Source organism: Sinocyclocheilus anshuiensis, unplaced genomic scaffold, assembly GCF_001515605.1.
Source record: "Sinocyclocheilus anshuiensis isolate Anshui unplaced genomic scaffold, SAMN03320099.WGS_v1.1 scaffold552, whole genome shotgun sequence".
NCBI lineage: Eukaryota > Metazoa > Chordata > Actinopteri > Cypriniformes > Cyprinidae > Sinocyclocheilus > Sinocyclocheilus anshuiensis.
Genome location: NW_015554362.1, coordinates 2,670,071 through 2,692,972, shown reverse-complemented (window position 1 = coordinate 2,692,972; position 22,902 = coordinate 2,670,071). Strand labels below are relative to the sequence as shown.

Here is a 22,902-nt window from a genome sequence, read left to right as displayed (position 1 = left end):
GCCCATGCGGGATATTATTAGCTTAAATAAGCTGATGAAATACACAATTACTGTAACTGGGAAGCGTTGTGTAAGCTAGCTAACTTACTTTTTTCACTTTATTAACCATAGTTTAACCATGGTATTTGTACAACTGTAGTTATACAAATGGTAATCAATACACCAAAAAACATGGTTACTACACTTTGACTATAATAAAACCATGGTTAATTTTCCTAAGGGTTATTGGGGTCCCCTTGAAACATGTCCGTTGTGGTCTGTGCTACTTGCAATGCTTTTCTGTATTTGGTTGCGTTGTTAGTATTTGCAGCGCATGTGTTGTCAAACTGATGAAGATGTTTTCTTAATTTGCTGGTGCTTTTTTTGTTTGCATGTGTTTTCTTAAGTTGCAGTGACTTGAGTTATCTCGGTCACTGTATAATTTACATGATTAGTGCTGCATAAATGTATAAGTTATTGAAGAGTTGTATTCAAGTTTCTATTTGCATGACTTGCATTTTGTATAATTTTATTGCATAATGTATTTTTGAAACGATCTATCCGAACACAAAAATTATCACATCATTGATGCTGTACAAACAGACCTCATTTCATACTAACAGACACATGACCATTAACACGACTCCCTTATTATGCAGCTTGAAAAGGCACTGACCTACGAGAAGCTCATGGAGTGGACCAAACCCAGCAAGATGCGTCGACAGGAAGTTGAAGTATCTCTGCCCAGATTCAAGATGGAGGAAACCTATGACATGAAGAGTCTTCTGATCAGCATGGGAATGGAGGATGTTTTTGATGGGCAGAAGGTGAATCTTTCAGGCATGTCGCCCAACAACGACCTGGTGGTGTCGAAGGTGATTCATAAAGCCTTCGTTGAAGTAAACGAGGAAGGAACCGAAGCGGCTGCAGCCACCGGCGTTGTCATCTCAGCATTCTCAATGCCATTACCCCCGAAAACCTTTATTGCAGACCATCCCTTCCTTTTCTTCATCCGTCATAATCCCTCCAACAGCATTCTGTTTTACGGACGCTTCTGTTCTCCTTGAAGATGGTAATGATGGAGTGATAATTCTAGTTGCATGTGTTCCTCTGATAAATAAAGGCTCTATTAAATAATTGATTGAACTTGAGTATATATATAGTACATAAATAATTGAGTACTGAGTTCTGAACGGGCTACAGAATGGAAAAATATCCATTTGTTTTTGGAAATAATTTGTTTAACATTTTTTATGCTACTAATAGGTTACTTTATATAAGGAAAATTCTCTAAAACTCCCAAACCAGTTTGGTTCTATATTGAATTTATTGATATTGATGATGTTAGAGTCCCCCTAGTGAACAAACCCATATACAGAAAATTGGGTTGCAGATCTCTTGTGATAGAGTTTGAGGAAAAATAAAACCTCTAGCATAGTCTCTTGACTTAAATGGCCACTGTAGTAGCATCTCAATTCAATTATATACAGTCAGGGATGGGAGTAAATACATGAAAATGTATTTAAAATAAAAATACAAAATACTGTGAGGAACAAAATGTATTTAAATACAAATACAGTGTTTTGTATTTTGAAATTCCACAAAATTCATGTGAAACTGGCCATCCAGTGAAGTATCACTATTAAGGCCCGTTCACACCAAAAATTATAACTATAAAGATTACTATAATATTAAGAAATGTGCATTGTGCACAAGTAGTACTCCAAATAAAGTTTAATTATAATTTTTATTTCAGTAAGTCTCAAGCGATATGTCAGTACATATGTTAATTACTTATTATGAAATAAATGTACTTTTTTACTAGGGTGGTCATCTCAGAATCAGACAGCTGACTTCTAAAAATCAGCATCCACAAACGCTTTGAACCTCATAGAGAGGCAGGGGAGTAATGCTGCGTTCAAATTAAATGTCCCACTTCAGACCTCAGTGAGTTCTCACATTCATATGTTGACCATGTGATGTCGCCACAACACAACGACAGCCTGTCATGGTTTTGGGTCAATTATGCCAAAAACAGAATAAACATCAAATCGGTTTGAAAACAGCTGATAAAAGGCAAAAATTAAAGTAGAAGATGTACCCCAAGTTCAGAGATCAAATGTCCCACTTTGAGTGGCGTTCCAGATTTCCAAGAAGGAAGTAGGAAAAATCCAAATTCCGATCTGTCTGGAAGGCAGCATTAGTCCCGCCCCCTCATGTTGACAGGATTGGTTACCTCTTTGTGATGGTATAGGAAACAGGAGCGGTTCTTGTGCCCTTCTTTGGTACTCTGAAGTTTTAAGGAGAAATTACTCAGCAAAGGTGTTGACTGATATATTTGCACGTGTTTGTCTCAAAGCATATTAAAAGTGCCACATAGACATATAAACAACATTAAAAACTTGATTTTCACCAACATCTTTATTGTTATTGTTATAGTTATCTTTGTCTTGGGGTGCACACAGAAAACCGGCCTACTTAAGAGTTCTCTTTCACGCCATAATGCACTCAACTCTTTTTAATATCAAGCACTCACTGATTTTGCATTACTTGCTCATTTATCCATGCTTCTTTATCGTTCTAAGACAGTGCTGTCCAAACTCGCTCCTGCAGGGACGCTGTCCTGCAGAGTTTAGCTCCAACTTGCCTCAACACACCTGCCTAGAAGTTTCTAGTATGCCTAGTGAGAACTTGATCAGCTGGTTCAGGTGTGTTTGATTAGGGTTGCAGCTAAACTCCTCCAGGAGCAGGATTGGACACCCCTAACGTGCCAGTAACCCCATGCCCAATAAAAGCTGCACAGATATATTTGCATACCCTGATATATAAACGATATAGAAAAAGTTCAATCAATTCACACTTTATTACTCACCCACATATATATTGCATACATATCCCCCAGCCATAGCAAGCAGTAATGTATGTAAAATATGCTGCCCTCACATGCTATTGGAATTATTATGAATAATTATAAGCTCCCTATTTGGAACTGGGACATGAACGTCATTGTCATATTTACTACTGGTAAACTCAGAGATCATTTTGATACCTCAGTTCCCAAGTTGGGGGTGCCATAAACTTTAAATATGGCTGTGGCAAAAACAATGTGGTGAGTACACTTTATCACCTTTTTTTCCCCCACAAAAGCTAGATAACCTTCTTATGATGTTAAAGTAGTGCATATCTTACATACTGTATATGACTAACCATTTCAAGTATTTTGTATGCTTTATACACAGCAAAATAGCATGTATTTTACTGAAAATTCAGAATTGTTAGCAAGCTGACTAAATAGGGCTGTGAATGTTTATATGGTTGTCAACGAATGGGACACTATATTTTATTCCAAATTAAATATCTTCAATACATTTTGGCTTTCCAAATTTTATTTTTTTTTTTTCTGGTGTCCTCTGTGATTCCTGTTCTTTCTGAAAGCAAGGCACTTGAATTGGAAGGCAGCATTATATACAGAATAGTATTTTGTATTTCAAATATGTATTTTACATACATTTATCTGAAATACTGCCTGTCCCTGTATACAGTACATAATAGGCTATATTTATATATAATTATATAATTATATCAGATAAGGAAAAGGTGTTTCATGAGGCATGTATCCACAACACATGAGCTATTTTACGCAACCAAACATCTGACATGCCCACATAGTAAAAACTACATAGATCACGATCACTACATGAAGTGTTAATAAGTGTAACTAATCAAATGTTGTTTAGAAAAGCAGTTGTTCTTGGGGTTTGTTGTTATGAGGATTATTATTTTTTAATTTGGTTTCTTATCTAAAAAGTGTCACAGAGATGCCTAATTCCACCCTCAACAGCTAATCCGGTATTGGTTTGTACAGACATTATGATTAAACATGACTAATTGTAATTCATACAATTATGATTCATCTTTCTTGTACTCAGCTTTTGTTTCTACACCTACACACTCTTAATTTACTGTAAACAAAGAGTGAAATGAAGAATAAATCACTCAATTTAAGTATATCAATTAATATTAGAGAAACAATCATTTGTATTTTACAGGAAGGCTGAATCTGGATTAAAGGCTATTTGTTTTAGGGTGAGGCATCATTTATTAAACTGACACCCATAACTGGCCATTCATTAAACTCAGACACGCTGGGAAACTTCATCATTTCTGCTGATTATTCCAGGTAATGATTTTACTGAACTCTGTTAAAGGTACTTTGCTGTATATGAAATGTACTCAGTAATATGCATTATTGATTAAAACAGATCTAATAAAGCTAACAGCGTGTGTTAATGAAGAATATGTGTCTAACTTAAAATCTGCTGTTATTTAAACAACTGCTATTTCTTGCTCAGCTTGTGAAAATGGAGCGTTTATCTGCAGCAAACACACAGTTCTCTCTAAACCTGTTCAAGAAGATCAGCGGAGGAAACACATCAAAAAAATGTGTTCTACTCTCCAATCAGCATCTCTTCAGCTCTGGCCATGGTGTCGCTCGGAGCAAAAGGAAACACAGCGGTGCAGATGTTTAAGGTGATCTCACACTTTTTATGGCCAGTTGTTCAGAATATAAATATATATATATATATATATATATATATACAGTATATATATATAGCAAAAAAAGTAACATCCTCCCACTTTCAAGTGCTTTTTTCCATCAAATTACTTATTATATGTAAGTATTTGTATGAGCATAAAAAGATTCAACAACTGAGACATAAATGGAACAAATTTCACAGAAATTTGGTGAACATAAATGGAATAATTCTTGAACAGAGTGATGGTCAATTTCAAAAGTAGCAGTCGGGATGTGGTGTCCACCGGCTGCTTTAAGTTCTAATGTGCATCTCATCTTAATGGACTGAGAAAGATTTGCCAGTGCTTGCTGTGAGATGTTACTTCACACTTCCACCAAAGTACTTGCAAGTTCCCGGATATATCTCAGGGTAATATAGTCACATGTGGTCTGGCATTACAAGGACGATCAGCTGTCCTTCCTGTCTCCCTGTAGCTCTGTCTTCGGACTCTTACTGTACATTATAGACATTGCAGTTTATCGTTCTGGACTGAAAAAGGGCCGTTTCCATTAAGAACCTTTAACATAGAAGCTTTCCATTGCACAAATGGTTCTTTGGAGTTTTTAAAATGTTCTTCACACTAAGAAAAATGGTTCAATGGCATAAAGAACATTTTTGAACATTTATTTATTTATATGAGCATTGCATTCACAATAGATACTGAAATTATCAGAATAGTTAAGTTATCTTTATCAATTCTGCCTCGACAACACTGTGAAGGTCCTGGGCTTTACCAATCCTCCCAAACCTGGCGCTGCCACTCCAGCTCCTCATGTTGAAGAGGACCAAATTCATTCCAGCTTCAACAAGCTCATGAGTGAACTGAAGAAACCAGGAGCCCCGTATGTGTTGAGTCTTGCCAACCGCCTCTACGGAGAGCAATCCTACCAGTTTGTTGAGGTAAGACTTAAAGCAAATAATTCAATGTTTGTTCATGGCATTAAACGGCAAGGTTCTGGAAATATTCACCTCAGTAGGTTTGCTCTGTTACAGAAATACCTTAATGACCCAAAAACATACTATAAAGCCGAACTGGAGGAGGTGGACTTCAAGAAGAAATCAGAGGCTGCACGCAACACACACAAGGGTCAACATCAACAAATGGGTGGAGAAAAAAACACAAGGTGAAAACCAGCATGAATTTTAAACTTATTCTACAAATACTAATTCTTTGATTTTTTATTTTTTTTTGCTGCATTTTAGGTTCAGCAAACTGTTTTTCAAATACCATGTTTGGCTTGAAAACTCTACGAGTTAAACTATTAAATAATCTGTCTCAAAGCTCATGACACAGATCTAATAGAATCATAAACTTAATAGCTAAATAAAATGTGCATTAGAGTCACTGTTTCATTCACAGTGTTGTTTAACTTAATACTGCTAACAAATTCAAGTATATCAAAACTCCAAAGAACTAGTCTAGACTTAAGTAGAGATGAAATTGATTCATGTGTGTGAATCAGTTCAAACCAATGCTCATTTTCCATTTCAAACCATTTGCTCAATGCTCGTGTTATTTTGAATTTTAGAAAAGATCAAGAATTTGCTGCCACGAGAAAGTGTCAATGATGCGACAAAACTGGTCTTGGTGAACGCCATCTACTTCAAGGCGAACTGGGAGAAGAAATTCCCAAAGGAAGCCACCAGAGATGGACAGTTTAAGCTGAACAAAGTAAGCTCTTTTTTTAAATATTCTTAACAGTCATGAAATATAAGGACTTGTGACATCTTTATGCTTTGCAGACTCAAACTAAACCAGTGAAGATGATGCATCAGGAATCAAAGTTTCCTCTGGTCTTCATCCCAGAGATGAACAGTCAGGTTCTGGAGCTGCCATATGTCGGGAAGAATCTCAGTATGTTGATCATCCTTCCTAATGAGATTCAAGATGAAACCACTGGCCTTCAAAAGGTGAGACAACACAGATTATATGGTGTGTTTTTTCATTATTTGGAATTGCTGGTTAATGCTGCATTAATATATAAGTAATTGAAGAATCCGTATGACTGTATGCATTATTAATGTATTTTTAAATGAAAAACAAATAGACACACATTAACACGACTCCCTTAATATGCAGCTTGAAAAGGCACTGACCTACGAGAAGCTCATGGAGTGGACCAAACCCAGCAAGATGCGTCGACAGGAAGTTGAAGTATCTCTGCCCAGATTCAAGATGGAGGAAACCTATGACATGAAGAGTCTTCTGATCAGCATGGGAATGGAGGATGTTTTTGATGGGCAGAAGGTGAATCTTTCAGGCATGTCGCCCAACAACGACCTGGTGGTGTCGAAGGTGATTCATAAAGCCTTCGTTGAAGTAAACGAGGAAGGAACCGAAGCAGCTGCAGCCACCGCCACTGTCGGTTTTACAACCTCAATGCCATTAGACCCAAAAACCTTCATTGCAGATCATCCGTTTCTTTTCTTTATCCGTCATAATCCCTCCAACAGCATTCTGTTTTATGGACGCTTCTGTTCTCCTTGAAGATGGTAATGATGGAGTGATAATTCTAGTTGCATGTGTTCCTCTGATAAATAAAGGCTCTAGTGAAATTTTCTGTTTGTGTTTACTTTAACAGCATTGATTCTTAAGTTCTGACACAGAACAGACTACAGAAAGGGAAAATATCTAAATATTTTTGGATTAATCTGTTCAACGTTTAGTTTGTTTATGCTACTTATAGGCAGATTCCAAAAATTAAGTACTCATAATTAGAGTATATTACATTTTAAAATGCTCATAATCAGATTAGTTTCTTTTTTATGGATTACATCATTACATATTATTCACACAATGGCAGTAAATTCATAATTGTGACCCTGGACCACAAAACCAGTCATAAGGGTACTTTTTTTAAAATTGAGATTTATACATAATCCGAAAGCTGAATAAATAAGCTTTCCATTGATGTATGGTTTGTTAGGATACAGCTATTTGAAAATCTGGAATCTGAGGGTGCAAAAAAATCAAAATATTGAGAAAATCGCCTTTAAAGTTGTCCAAATTAAGTTCTTAGCAATGCATATTACAAATCAGAAATTAAGTTTTGATATATTTACGGTAGGAAATTTACAAAATATCTTCATGGAACATGATCTTTACTTAATATCCTAATGATTTTTGGCATAAAAGAAAAATCAATAATTTTGACCCATACAATGTATTTTTGGCTATTGCTACAAATATACCCCAGCGACTTAAGACTGCTTTTGTGCTCCAGGCTCACAATTAATTGATTCGCCCTAAATCTTCTTTTTTCTCCTTGAAATTTTCCTTTCTAAAAATCCTACTGTGTGTCATACCATTTAGCTTGAACTATATTCACAAATGTCATTTGAATAATATTGCAAACCATGTAATGCAGGGATTTCCAATTTTTTTTTTTCTTTCTGTCAAACCCCTTAAAATAAAATATTTTTTTAATTTTTTAATTTACCCCTTAATAAAATAAAAGCTGCTTAAAAGAATTGTAATGCCCCGGAGCCTGTATTAAAATCATGCTGAATGATGTTCAATAACACCTTCATCGCTAGATGGCGATAGAGCTCTTTTGAACCTTTTCTGTCCACGTTATTTGTTGTCTAAAAGTGATGTTAAGTGATATTGCATCATATAATATATGTGTCTTTGATCATGTGTTTAGACATTTAATTTGCTAGTTTTTAAAAGCATGTTGTTATTAATACTCTGCTGCTTTACAAATGTGGATATTTTTGTGAGACGTAGGCTACATATGATTGCATACAGGTTATGTTAAATACAATGTGCATTAATGTTTAGTAAGAAATTAAAAAGCAAGCAATAATATGCAATAGGCTAATATGTTTCTGGCATGTTTTGTGTTTGGCAACAATTCTTTGAACCCTTACTGATGTAGTGAGTAGCTACAATGTTGGAAGACGCACCCATGTCCATATTCCAGGATGACAATGTCAAGATTCATCAGGCTCAAATTGGGAAATAGTGGTTCAGGGAGCATGAGGAATCATTTTCATGTATGAGTTAGTCACTGTCTTGAGGATGTGCTGGATTCGACTTTACAGAGCAGTTCAACTCCCATTGTCAATACAAGATCTCGGCTAAAAATGTATGCAACTCTTGATGGAAATAAATGCATGTCGTTGCATGTCGATGTTGCATTTCAATCCTTATTTAAACCCATCAACTTTTTTTTTGGCCAGGCAATGTATTTAATTGGCTACATGTTGGTACAATCTGATACAGATTTTTTTATTTTATTTTATTTTTTTAATGAATAACCACAGACAATTGTAAAACAACTGCAAATTCATTAGTCAAATGTGTAGTCAAACAAAACCTGAAATATTTTACAGGAACATCTTGGCTTCTATTTAAAACAAAATATTTGGTAGCGCAACAGTCTGATTTCACCAGCTCTTGAGGGCCAAATCATGTATTCACAAACCTCACACAGTCACTCCCTCACAATTCTGCATTATTTTTTATTTTACCTTTATTTTAAAGCAGGTAAGTTATTTCACAACTGCGTCAGCCTTACTGTAAATAAATATTAACAAATATGAACTTTGCTAAACTTTATGACACAATCTAGAAAATATTCCATAGAAAACACACATCAGATATTAATAGCCAAACCTGAAATCTTTTGCAAGAGCATCTTGTGGTTTGCAGATTCATAACTGGCATTCTTTAACATCAAATGAAAACAATCTACTTGGCACAAAACCAAATACACCAGCCCTACTGTATGATGGTGAAAGCGTGTTTGCACTAGTGTCTTCATACAGTCACACCCAGAATGACTCACAGTTCTGACTTATTTGACCTTTATTTTAAAGTAGGTAAGTTACTTCACAATTATTCACATGTACAACGGCGGCCTGACCGACAGAGTTGTATGACTGTAGGCTATATGAATAAGAGCAAATACGAACATCGCCACACTTTCATGATCTAATAGGAAAATATTTCATAGAGAACGCACATTACTAAAGCCTATGATACACAGGGCAACTTTTTGAGCAATTTTGCTGGGCAACATTGCCGTCAACGGGCAACCAGGTGAGACACAGGGCCCACGACTGATCTAAAGTATCTAGACAGAAATTTGTTGCCCACTCTCAATGAAAAAGTGCCCAAGCAACACTGCTGAAAAAAGTTGCGCTGTGTATTTGAGAATGCAATTATGCACAGAAATGACCACCAGGTGCACGTTTATTTATTTTTTATAAATGAATTATTACATAACAATTTCAGGAACAGCAAAATTCAAATAATTCATGGCGATTAAAAATGCTGTGCGACTTGCTCTCCTCCGACCATGATGGGAAATGACATGATGACGACACAGTTTAACTCTCCTTGACTTACAAAATTCAGATCTAAACATGCTGTCATGTATTTTGTAGTTGTCCTTTTTCAGCTTGTTTTTGGTCAGATTTTCTGTTCATCAACTGTGCTTTGAAAATATACTTTTTCACCTATGACATGCCTTATTATAAGGAATGTTATTTATTTAATCTGCTACTTCAATTAGCTAAATTTAGTATACATAAATGCAAAATCATTTGTTTACTTATAATAAGCATTTGTTTGTTGTTAGAAGTTTGAAAAATAAGAAAGTTGTAAATTGTGTGACTATTTGCAAACAACTTTTTTATTAAACTTTATTTCTTTTTATTATTATTGCTGTTGTTGACTGTAAAAAAAAACAAATTACACCTACTTCAACTTAAAAACTTCAGATTAGTTGCTGCCTTAAATGTTTAAGTATAGTCAACTTTCAACTTTAAGTAACTTAAATTAAATTAAACTGACTTCAAAAATCAAGTTGAACTTTACATAACTTCTTAAAGAAACAGTTGAAATTGCTCAACTTATTTTCTTGTTAAAGAAGTTGCCATGACTTACTGATCATATTACAGTGTTGTTTATCCTAATATCCTAAAAATGTTTAAATGTATTAAAAAAAAGGTTTTAAAAAAGTAAAATAAATGTTTAATGTGTTTAATTATGCATGAACAATCCTACACTATGAAAGTGGGATATCTGTATAAAACATGTTTTTTACAGAACTAAAAATTAACAGACAAGATACAGCTATTGCTTCCACAGCAACAATAACTGACCAAATATATTCTAAAAACATTTTGCCAACGTTCCCACTAAGTTATGAAAACATTATTTTAGAAAGTTCTTTGAATGTTCGAAACAAAGTTTTAAAAATGTTTTAAAAACGTTTTTCTTGGTTATGCAAACAGTAAGAGAACATTCCATCTTATCTTAAAGGGGTCATATGATGCGATTTCAAGTTTTCCTTTCTCTTTGGAGTGTTACAAGCTCTTGGTGCATAAAGAAGATCTGTAAAGTTGCAAAGACTAAAGTTCTGTTCTGTTATTTACAACAGAACAGCACAACCCAGATGTTCGAATTTGTGCAACGCATTTTATGGACGACAGTTTTTTTAACCTAGAAGAGTACAAGGCTGGCTGTGCACATAGGTTATTTCTAAATAAAAATAAGGGTCAATTCCAACTTTGCTATGACAATCTGGCGCTTCTGAATCAGCGACTAAGTATGTTTTGTTATCAGTTTAAGTATTTGCTATTGACTGTTCAAATGCGGAGTTTTGCGCAGCGCAGAGTAACGCATCGTGTGTGTGTGTGTGAGGGGAACAGGGTCACATCACAGGAGAGTGAACTGCCTGTCAGAAATCATAGCATGTCAGCTGTCTTAACCGCGGCTTGTGTACTGCATCATCACTGTGTCTGTCACGCGACTCTGTTGCCCTTTCGGGCTTGAACTGATGGTAAAGCTAACGACATTATTAACGGTCTTGATTTACTTTGAAAGCTTGAAGCTCGCGATTATGGTAAGGGGCGTTACATTTCCGATGCGTGCTTGTGGTGTTCGGCCAATCACAATGCACTGGGTCAGCTGGCCAATCAGAGCAGACTGCGCTTGTCAAAGGAGGGGGCTTTGTTGAAAACGACGTGTTTGAGAGAGGCGGGGCATAGAGGACCTACAATAATGTACAGTATTTGAAAAATAATGTGTTTTTTTAACATTCAAGCATGTCAACATATTCTGATACACCAAATACACAAAATAATGATCTTTAAAATAGCATCATATGACCCCTTTAATAAATTACAAACATTACGGGAATGTTACTTTTGAATGTTCTCCAAACATTCTGAAACAACTAGTAACATTTAAAAATTGTTACATGAACAACCAACTAAAATGTTTCAGAAAAAAAAACATTCCATAAACAATATATAAAAAAATGTTTTTGTGCTAACGTTCTGAGAGCATTATTAAAGACCAGATAACTTTGAATGAACATTCTATTAACGTTACTGGAAGAATTTTTGTTCATAACTTTGAGAGAACCCTGAGAACATTCTCTAGCAGCTGATCAGTGTTTGTCTTTGTTAATGCAGATCACTGATCTCCTGAAGATGTTGAAACACCACCCTGACAACACTTTTCCACCGCTCCCCTCGACTACAGCCGCCCACATTCTCCTCCACATTCAGCTCTGACAAGCCTTTAGTTTGACAGGAAGGCTGGGCTTTAGGGCGAGGCAACATTTATCAGAATCAATGTGAATTCATTCATCTCCGACACACAAGACACTTCTTCACTTCTGCTGAACACTCTCGGTAAAGCTTTTAATTCACTTCTCTGTTTGTTTGAAGTACTTTTAAACATTGGTGTTAAGTATTTGAGTAAATATAATTAATTACTGTACTTGAGTATCTTTTTGAATACTCTGTAGTTTTACTGAAGATCAAAGATATTAGCAACTTTTACTACTTCACTACATTTTTGAATACTTCACTACATGTGTAATGAGTGTTGCAATTACACCTTACATTTTGCATGGCACCTAGCTTTTTCTGCAGTAGTTTATTTCTGCTACAAAATCTTGTGCGCTTTGCCCTTACTCACCCAAACTTGTCAACACGGCTACTTTACGTGAATGCGAGTTAAAGCAGCACTATGTAACTTTTGGCGCTCTAGCGGTTAATAAACAGAACTGCACACATCCCGCGGAAGAACATTCCAACCGGAGCTACTTCTCTAAGTTTATGTCTCTGGTGATTCACGCAGGTATGTGTTACTCCGCAGCGGTGACGACCCGACCAGCCTACAATAGTCCAAATATAAGTACTTATTATAAGTGTACCGGAGTGATTCGGAATAAGACAAAAACGCGGGTTGGAAGATGGATTCATGATGTACTCGCTCATTATATACATTTTGCAAATTTTGAACAGAGAAAAATTACATAGTGCTGCTTTAACAAGTAGTTGTGAATCACAGGTGTTTTATTTATGAGATGAGGACATGACTGCAGCCTGCCATGAGGCTGAAACCAACACATCCAGTGCAAAAATACTTTTTAATTTTACTTAACATTATTTTATTTATCCGTTAAATTAAAGAGACCTTCTTGAAGGATATTGTATATTTTTATTTTTATTTTTTTGCAATTTCGAGGTGTTCAGTTTTATTTTGGTTTTAGAAAATAAACTTGACTGCTCTCCTCACAAATCAACTCTTTCTTGTTTTCACTGGAATGTCTCTTTTACTAGTGCATCTTTGAGCCTATATTTAGTATAAGTAAAATACTTAAGTACTGTTAAAATCAGATACTCTAAGACTTTTACTCAAGTTGTTTTGGAATTGGTGACTTGTAATGGAGTAATTTTCACTGTAAGGTATTTGTACTTTTTCTCAAGTATGGTTTTAAGGTACTCTTTGCACCTCTGCTTTTACACATAGGCCCAGCTACAAACTACTAAACAACTGTTCTAATGTTAGAAATGTGAGACATAAAGCATCCATGTTTTTTTGACAAAAATAAGATGTTTACAGGAAATTACAAATTATTTTTGGAATTATTGTCACTTTATTTACTTTATTATTTCTTGCTCAGCTTGTGAAAATGGAGCCTTTGCCCGCAGCAAACACCCAGTTCTCTCTAAACCTGTTCAAGAAGATCAGCGGAGGAAACACATCAGGAAATGTGTTCTACTCTCCGATTAGCATCTCTTCAGCTCTCGCCATGGTGTCGCTCGGAGCAAAAGGAAACACAGCGGCGCAGATGTTTAAGGTGATCTCATGTAACGGAGGCCAGCAAGTAGGTGCTGTGCAAAACCTCACTCCCCTGATCTCAAGAGACACACTAGCGACTGATGCTAGAGGCTGCAGTCTTTAGCCTCCTTGTTAGTGTGTCCGCCTACCATGACGGAGACCCGGGTTCGAGACCCCATCGGAACAAGAAAGAGGTGTGGCGGTGAGGACCCGGGAGCGAGGGATTACATTGGTGCCGTGACCCGGATGGGAGTGAGGATTAAGGGGGTGAGTGTAAAGGAGGCCAGCAAGTAGGTGCTGTGCAGGTAAAACCTCACTCCCCTGATCTCAAGAGACGCACTAGCGACTGACACTAGAGGCTGCAGTCTTTAGCCTCCTTGTTAGTGCGTCCACCTCCCATGCCGGAGACCCACTCGGAACAAGAACGAGGTGTGGCGGTGAGGACCCGGGAGAGAGGGGTTACACTCACACAACCTGAGTTTCTGCACCTACTTTAACTGAGAGAGAGAGTGACGTGAGAGAAAGAGAATAGAGACAGAGGGAGAATCAGACCAGGAAGTGACATAAGCCTTTTGCACAAAAGCTTTTTAAAGGAACAGCTCACCCAGAAATGAACACTGGTTATTATTTACTCGCATCACACTGTTGCAGCTTGTGCAGATTATTCCAAATATGCACTGTATTTCCAAGCTGCAGTTATGGATTAATGTTCAGTGGGCATTATTTGTTGAGCATTGACTTGTAAGCAGAACATACAAAATTAGAGAACAATCTACAATTTCCAAAATTTCAAGGCCACTGCTTAGTGCTATTTGAAGTTATCGGGAGTAGAAGGGCAGTTTTTTAAGCATATTTCATAAATTAATAGTATTCTAAAGCACAGTACAAAAAAACTTAAACGAGGTATTTGAAAAAGAACTCTGATCAAAATTAGAGAACACTTACAGATAGCTCCAAGTTATTGGTGTTAATCTGGCACCTGGTGCTAATTTCCTTAATTATCTGACAAACCTTATTTAACTGGCAGCATTCCTCTAATTTTCACTGAGATTGTGAGATGGCGTGCCGCTCTAAGGTGACTGAAACCCTGCAACAGTCCTGATGGAGGCCAAAGGGACGACTCTTTCAGCCACTGCACGAGAAGCTGGTCATTCCAAATCTGTGATTTCTAGAATATTGCATTAATTCATTCAAGTCCCCCAAAAAGTCCACGTAAGACATATGCACGAGAGGACAGGATAATGCAGAGACTCTCAATGGGGAATCGGTCCAGCACTGCAGCTGGAATTGCTCGCCAGTTCAGCCCTGAACAGGGTATGGATCTGTCTCGGGATGTTTAAGAGAAGTCGGACTGAAAGCGCACTCTGCAGTGACCAAACCTCCCATCAGCATAAAGAATCCAAAGTTCACTTCAGTGATGAGAGCAAGTTTAATTTATTTGGGTCTGATGGGAAACATTTTGATGCCTGAGTGTGTAAAGAAGTAAGTGAAAGGTGGAGGAAGAAGTGTCATGGTTTGGGGAATGTTTTCTGCAGCAGGAGACATTTCCTTGAAATATCATTGTTTGTAGTGCATTTTAAAGTTTCTAAAGGGTATTTAAGAAATGGATTCACAATAGATGTTGAAGTTATCAGAACAGTGAGATTATCTTTATTAACCCTCACAGTAATTGTGTCCCAGAGATTATTTCTTTTTCCCAAAAATGTTAGTTAATGTTATCACACTGGACTAAAACGTAATGGCTTTGCTCACACAGTGTATAACAACTTGAAAATGAATTAAAAGGATTTAATTCTACCATAATAATACTGTGTAGGTCCTGGGTTTTACCAGTCCTCCCAAACTCGATGCAGCGACTCCAGCATCTCATCAACAAGCCCAGAAGCCCTGCGGCGTCAAGGGTCAGCATGGACCGTCAATGACACAACAAACCCAGAAGTTTGAGCTACCTCCTGAACTCAAGGTTTAGTATGAGTATTTATATGAAACACTAACCTCATGACTTGCAATGACAGCTGTATTTGACGTAGTGGTGCATGCAGCCTGTAGCTAGGTTCATCTGATTAAATTTGATATAATTGATGCAAACAGAAATATCCTGCTCAGCCCACACCTGGACAAAAAACTGAGGACCAAATTCATTCCAGCTTCAACAAGCTCATGAGTGAACTGAAGAAACCACGAGCCCCGTATGTGTTGAGTCTTGCCAACCGCCTCTACGGAGAGCAATCCTACCAGTTTGTCGAGGTAAGACTCAAAGCAAATAATTCGATGTTTGTTCATGGCATTAAATGGCAAAGTTCTGGAAATGTTGTCTAATTCAGTCGATTTGCTATGTTATAGAAATTCCTCAATGATGCAAAAAAATACTATGAAGCCGGACTGGAGGAGGTGGACTTCAAGATGAAATCAGAGGCTGCACGTGTCGACATCAACAAATGGGTGGAGAAAAACACTCAAGGTGAAAACCAGAATGAACATAATTTGAATTTAAAGTTACTTCACACTCTTAAAAACAATTTAAATTTAAAACATTTTCATGCATTTAATTGTCTTGAGTTGATCTATGACTCATCGTATGATAAAAATGTAGAAATGTGAAACCCTTCTTGGTTGTTTGGAACAGTGTTATTTTAGTATCTTTGAGATACTATAAGAGTATTTCCTTTGCAGGAAAGATCAAGGACTTGCTCCCACAGGGATCCATCGATGCGATGACGAGACTGGTCTTGGTGAACGCCATCTACTTCAAGGGGAACTGGGAGAAGAAATTCCCAAAGGAAGCCACCACAGATGGACAGTTTAAGCTGAACAAGGTGAGATTTCATGCTCTTGTTCAATTAAAATATTTGAAATGAAATATGAGGAGTTGTGATGTGTTTCAATTGATGCTTGACAGACTCAAACTAAACCAGTGAAGATGATGAATCGGAAGGCAGCGTTTCCTCTGGCTTTAATCCCAGAGATGAACAGTCAGGTTCTGGAGCTGCCGTATGTCGGGAAGAATCTCAGTATGTTGATCATCCTTCCCAAAGAGATTGAAGACGAAACCACTGGCCTTCAGAAGGTGAGACAACACGGATTATACTTCTTTAAAAATAAAGATCCCAAAACTGGGGTTTGCAGCGAAGCCATAGAAGAACTATTTTTGGCTCCCCAAAGAGCCTTTCAGTGAACAGTTCTTAAAAGCACCATTTTTTCTTAGTGTGAAGAACATCTAAAGAACCTTTTGTCGAATAGAAAGTTTCCATGGATGTTAAAGGTTCTTCATGGAACCATAGATGCCAACAAAGGACCTTTATTTGTAAGAGTGTATATGGATTGTTGTTTCATTATTTCTTAATGGCAAATACATGCGCCAAGTTCTTAGTATTTATAATGGTTTCATATGGTTTTAACATAACATAACTTAACATAAATTTCTTATGTAGCTTGAAAAGGCACTAACCTACGAGAAGCTCATGGAGTGGACGAGACCTGAAGTCATGCGTCAACAAGAAGTTGAAGTATCTCTGCCCAAATTTAAGATGGAGGAAACCTATGACATGAAGAGTCTTCTGATCAGCATGGGAATGGAGGATGTTTTTGATGGGCAGAAGGTGAATCTTTCAGGCATGTCGCCCAACAACGACCTGGTGGTGTCGAAGGTGATTCATAAAGCCTTTGTTGAAGTAAACGAGGAAGGAACCGAAGCAGCTGCAGCCACCGGTGCTGTCATGATGACCCGATGTCTGAGGATCCCGCAGGTCTTTAACGCAGACCATCCGTTCCTCTTCTTCATCCGACACAATCCAACCAAGAGCATACTGTTTTACGGACGCTTCTGCTCTCCGTGAGCGAGTCCTGCGCCGTGAGACCCTTCCAGATAGTTTAGTTGGTTTATCTGGTTAGAATGCGTAGGGGAGACTCGGGACAACTACTACAAATTGTCATTTTTTAGTATAAGAAACATTTTTATAAACATTTATATGTGCCAATAGTATCAGACTTAAGACTTAAATTAAATTCATATTATTCCATTTTTTTTTTTTTATTATATGTGGTACTGTAATTGTTTTGCTTCAGGCTCAAGCGGGACCTGCATTATAATTATTTAAAATGCATTAAATCTTTTGCACTGACCATTTTAGAGCAGGGTTATTATTGTTAACTAAAAATAAATTTCAAATAAAATAAACATGAACTAATTAAATATTCAAACTTTTTTTTTTTTTCTTATTTCAGCCAGTGCCAAGGCAACATTTCTCATTTTTGTTTAGTTTAAGCTGAAGTACTAAAAATAAATAACTAAATCTAAACCTAATTAATAAAAAATAAAACTAGATAGACATGAAATGACAAAAACACAAAATTATTAAAACTTTAAACTAAATTATACAAAAATTAAATTTAAATTACATTTGAAAACTGAAAATATAAAAATATATTATATAAATTATACTAAAATAGCATTTCAACTTTCAATTGAGCATTGCATTGCAGTAATCACCCCAAGCCTAAACATTTAACTTAGAAATAATTAAACAAATGATTTACATTCACGATAAATGTAATAACTCTTGACATGTTTATAATTGAAGATATTAAATGCATTACAGTTGTCCTGGTCTCCTCTATGGTTGATAATTCAGATGTGGTTTTAGATGGCTATCTGCATGTCATATGTAATCAAATGCCTCAATTGGCATAAACTTTAAGCATTTGTTATTTCCTGCACTAAACGAGGCTTAAATAAATCGAATTATCTTTATGCCAAAGCTATAAGACAATAAAACCTGTTTTTGTTTCAAATCTTTATTGTAATTTAATAGAAACAGCGGTTACAAATCATCTCTGGTCATTTCGGCATGGTGTAAAAAAAAAACAAAAAAAAAACATAAAACTGGTTTCTGAGTTTTGTGGGGACAAAACAGAAAGAGAGGAATATAAATTACCACTGTAGTTAGACCAAATATATATATTTATTATTATTATTATTATTATTTTTTTTTTATCTAAAAATTGGTTTTGTATGTTGTCTTTTACAAGAATTGTTCATTTTTCTGTAACATTACTTTAAAAATGTTGCTGAAAATCATACAATAGGCAGTTTAAATTAAAAAAAAGGTTGGGGCAAGTTGTCACATACATTTATTATGGAACTTAATACAATCAATTACTGTAATTTATGTTTTGTTTTGAGTTTAATTTTTGTCATGTTTTGCTGAAAAGCCATTTAAAAAGGCAACAAAATATCAAAAGATCAACTCAAAACTTAGAGCAGAGGTTTCTCAAACTGATCTGACAATCTTATAACAAAATCCTACTTCATACAGATCATATAGTGTTGAAAAAATGGGGAACACAATGCTGTAGGGGCTTGTTGTCACAAAAGGTCAATGTGCATTTATTGAAATTTATATTTTTATTTACAATTTTATTTTTTTTTTTTTTCAAATATTTATGTTTAAGTAATTTTAGTAGTAACTCTTATTTACTTATTTCAGTAGGTTGCATATAGGCAACATTTCTCATTTTAGTTCGTTTTTCATCTAATAGTTTTATTTTATTTCAGCTTTATTTTAATTACCACAGGTAGCCTATATCATTTTTATTTTAGTCAACAATAAAAACACCTGCTGATTGCAGAGACTTTAGAGTTTGTGTCTGTACAAAAAAAAAAAAAACACTTTCAAAGATTTATATTCACTTATATTTATATTCAAAAATATTCACTGGAGTAAAAAGTGTGACAACTAGCCCCGGTGTTCTTGGACACTTAAGTCACTTAAAATGTCTGAAAGTCATCGCATTAGATAACAAAATAGGCCTACTAATGTCTGACATCAGCTAAGTGGGTACATTCCTTTTGTCTTTATTTTGATAAATTAATACATTACAAATGCATAAATTAAAAATATAAATGGTGGTTTTTCGTTCTTTTAAAATTATTTGTTTGGATTTTTTGTCGTGTCATTTAGACATATTAAAGTGCGGCTTGAAGTTCAGTGTCCATAAATTGTTTGGGACGCTCGTATCGTGTCGCGTTCAATCACGCGTCTTTACCGCCAGATGGCGCCAGAGCGCTTCGTGCCGCGGTCCGCGCTTCTCGCTCCGTGACATCTAGAACAAAATGTACAGAACACAGTGTTCTTGTGAAGGACACACGTGCCACATAATGAGTCTTTGTCTTCATGTATGTGTCTCTCAGTATTGAGAAACTGCAATTCTGAATCTGCAGCTGGGCTTTAATATCCAGCAGTGATGGGTGACTGTAGGTCAACAGATCATTGATGAAGGGTTATTAATTATTAAAGCACGGCTAATATTCCCGTGTTAATGTAGAGGCTACACACCCTATATGCATCGTACAACATGAACTCTTGTCTTGTGTAATGTGTAAACACTAGAGCCAGAGACGCATATAGTGTTTCATTACTCTTCACCATGCATTTTGCATAAATTTACAGTTTCAAAGAAAATACCTTCATTTTTATTGAAAGAAAGATGTTTTATATTTGTTTTCCAATCAATGCATTGCTTTTCTTTAAATAACTCAAATATTTGTATACTTTAAATAACTCAAAAATTACATTTCTAGTAATTTTTGTTTTTTAATGTATTTTTATGTATGTCTATAGTTCAACCCATTATTTTGACTAACAGAAATTGTGATTGTAAGCAATTGTAATTGTAATCTGGCGACCTTTTATTGATTATTTTGATCATTCTAAATTATAGCCTATTATTGACCAACATACAAAACTGAAACAAAACAAGCTTTTGTGCAGCTGCACATTTGGCCTTATATTTGCAGTTGAACAACAATCTGTTGTCAACATTTAGGAGTTCTCTAGCATATAGATGATTGGGTGCGACTGGGGCAAGTTGTCACGTATTTCAATAGCCTACGTGACAACTTGCCCCAGTCGCACCCAATCATGAAATACGTGACAACTTGCCCCAGTCGCACCCAATCATGAAATACGTGACAACTTGCCCCAGGCGCACCCAATCATCTATATGCTAGACAACTCCTAACTGTTGACAACAGATATAAACATTTTAAACATCTCTTTCTTGCAATGCAGATCAAAAATATCCGTTGGCAAGGAAACCGGATCTTCTGTATTAGCATGGATCCATTTCCAAAAGCACTCTTACTTTTTTTGTCAAATGCTGCGATGCGATCTCTAGCTACCGCAGAACAAGAGCACTTCCTCAAGGTTACACATGCTCATCAACACGTTTCAAGCATCTTGATCAGCAACACAGATTACTTTTTTCATGGTCTCAATATCATTTCTCATGGCCTATACTGTATGTGTTGAGTGATATGTCATATATCATGGCTTTACTGACCTATTTAACAGACTCGTCCTCTCTATCCATCCCTAATGTCTATCTGACACCGCATGCATCCCGCTGTGATAAGGCCGAGCGCCCAGCACTGAGCTGGTGTAGTGTTCATGAACTTGATATATATATATATATATATATACACACACATACACATGTGCATTAGTGTGTCGGCGGTACAGCATGTTCCCGCTCAAAATAGCACTTTGCAAAAACAATATGACCCTAAGAGAATTCAAACACTCTGACCCTCCCTGAGATGAAATGAATCTGATTGAACGGCCATACATGCATCTAATGCAGCAGTATTCACATCTGAACAAGATTCAGCAATGAAACCCATCAGTCCTGTATTAAAATCATGGCCAGTGTTACTCCTGATTGAAGTGCACGGTTAATTTTCAAGAGAAAAGATATTGCAAAAGCAACATGCTTCCATTGATTTTAATATCTTTAAATATGACTTGATTGCAGCATTTTCAAAATTCAAAATGTCTGAATTTTCAAAGACAAACAAAAAATGCCTTCAAAAAGTATATTTCTCCAAAAATAAAAGTCACCCTGCAGTCACTAATTTTATCCCTTAAAACTCATCTTTGATCATCAAATTAAATATAAGTTTTTCCCTTTAAAATAATTTAATAATACGTTTTTGAGCAAACAGTGTCAAATTATCCATGCTTTCTTTCTTGAAAACTGAGGTGTATAAGCTCAGATCAATGAGGCCTACAATCAATCAGTTTCAAAAAGAAATACAAAACCTGTGCTAACTGAAAGAAAACAAGCTGATAAAAAAAAGAGTGAATCCAAAATGTGGTGGTAATATAGCATATCGAGAGATTTACAAACAGTTTTTAAAAGACCAGAAGAGCAAAATAATTTGATTTTCAAGATAAAAGGTATGGAAAAAGCAAAATGCTTCCATTCATCTTAATTTCACTAAATATTAGGTGATTTCAGCATTTTCAAAAATTTCAAAAACAAACAATTCATCATAACTAATTAACACATGCCTTTTCACAAAAGCAGTTAATAGACAAACTGTAGCTGAACTCAAATTCAAACACAAGAGCATGCAGTAAATAATTCAATGCAACAAACCATATAATCATGCAATCATGCATGCAAAAGAAAAAAAAAACATTAAAAAAGCACCAACAAGCACATGGGTTCAATTCCCAACAAATGTATGTTGTAAATGTAAATGTAAATAAGCTCACTGCTTGGTCGGTGGTGACTCTCTCCATGCATGACCTTTAACCCGAGGAAGAACTTTGTCATAAAAGTCCCTTTGGTATTTTTATGTTGTACAAACACAACTGACATTATGAGTGACAACTGGATTTTTTTTATTTTTTATTTTTTTATTGTATATTTTGCATTACAGAGCAGTGCCATTCATATTTAAAAAATTAAAAGAAGTGTTAATTAGATCATATATACATTTATAGTTACATTAAAAGCATTTTCAGAAAGACCCACAAGACATTTGCATGAGTTTCAAAATGACTATAGAGATTTTTACACTAGATAAACATGATAAAAAAATCAAATGAACATTTGCTCAAATTTGTCCTCACCCTCAGGCCATCCAAGATGTAGATGAGTTTGTTTCTTCATCAGATTTGGAGAAATGTAGCATTGCATCACTTACTCATCAATGGATGCTCTGCAGTGAATGGGTGCCGTCAGAATGAGAGTCCAAACAGCTGATAAAAACATCACAATAATCCACAAGTAATCCACACCAATCCAGTCCATCAATTAATGTCTTGCGAAGTGATCATAAGAAACAAATACTGTATATCATTAAGGCATTTTTAACAACAGATAAAAGTCCATAATCCATAACATTTCTTTCTCCAGTGAAAAAGTGGTCTGGTCTGAATCAGGAGAGAAATCTGCACAGATCAAGCA

At 35.9% G+C, this 22,902-nt stretch overlaps 1 protein-coding gene and 2 pseudogenes across 1 annotated transcript; all 3 read left to right on the top strand.

Annotated features, from left to right (window-relative positions):
- Positions 1-1,056, top strand: part of LOC107671452 (leukocyte elastase inhibitor-like) — a 4,643-nt pseudogene extending 3,587 nt beyond the window's left edge.
- Positions 1,057-4,340: 3,284 nt separating this feature from the next.
- On the top strand, positions 4,341-7,080 carry LOC107671453 (leukocyte elastase inhibitor-like; annotated as a pseudogene).
- A 4,993-nt stretch (positions 7,081-12,073) lies between these two features.
- Positions 12,074-17,835, top strand: LOC107671449 (leukocyte elastase inhibitor A-like). The gene is made up of 8 exons (XM_016464373.1): positions 12,074-12,209; positions 13,490-13,666; positions 15,464-15,610; positions 15,739-15,894; positions 15,991-16,108; positions 16,321-16,463; positions 16,547-16,714; positions 17,079-17,835. Exons 2-8 carry the CDS (start codon positions 13,499-13,501, stop codon positions 17,481-17,483), a joined length of 1,305 nt encoding a protein of 434 aa, XP_016319859.1. The 5' UTR covers positions 12,074-12,209; positions 13,490-13,498; the 3' UTR covers positions 17,484-17,835.
- Positions 17,836-22,902: the final 5,067 nt, after the last annotated feature.

Coding starts and splice junctions, on each gene's coding strand:
- LOC107671449 (XM_016464373.1), top strand. CDS start 13,499: ATGGAGCCTTTGCCCGCAGCAAACACCCAGTTCTCTCTAAACCTGTTC. Junction 15,895..15,990: donor AATCCTACCAGTTTGTCGAG/GTAAGACTCAAA, acceptor GCTATGTTATAG/AAATTCCTCAATGATGCAAA. Junction 16,464..16,546: donor GACAGTTTAAGCTGAACAAG/GTGAGATTTCAT, acceptor GATGCTTGACAG/ACTCAAACTAAACCAGTGAA.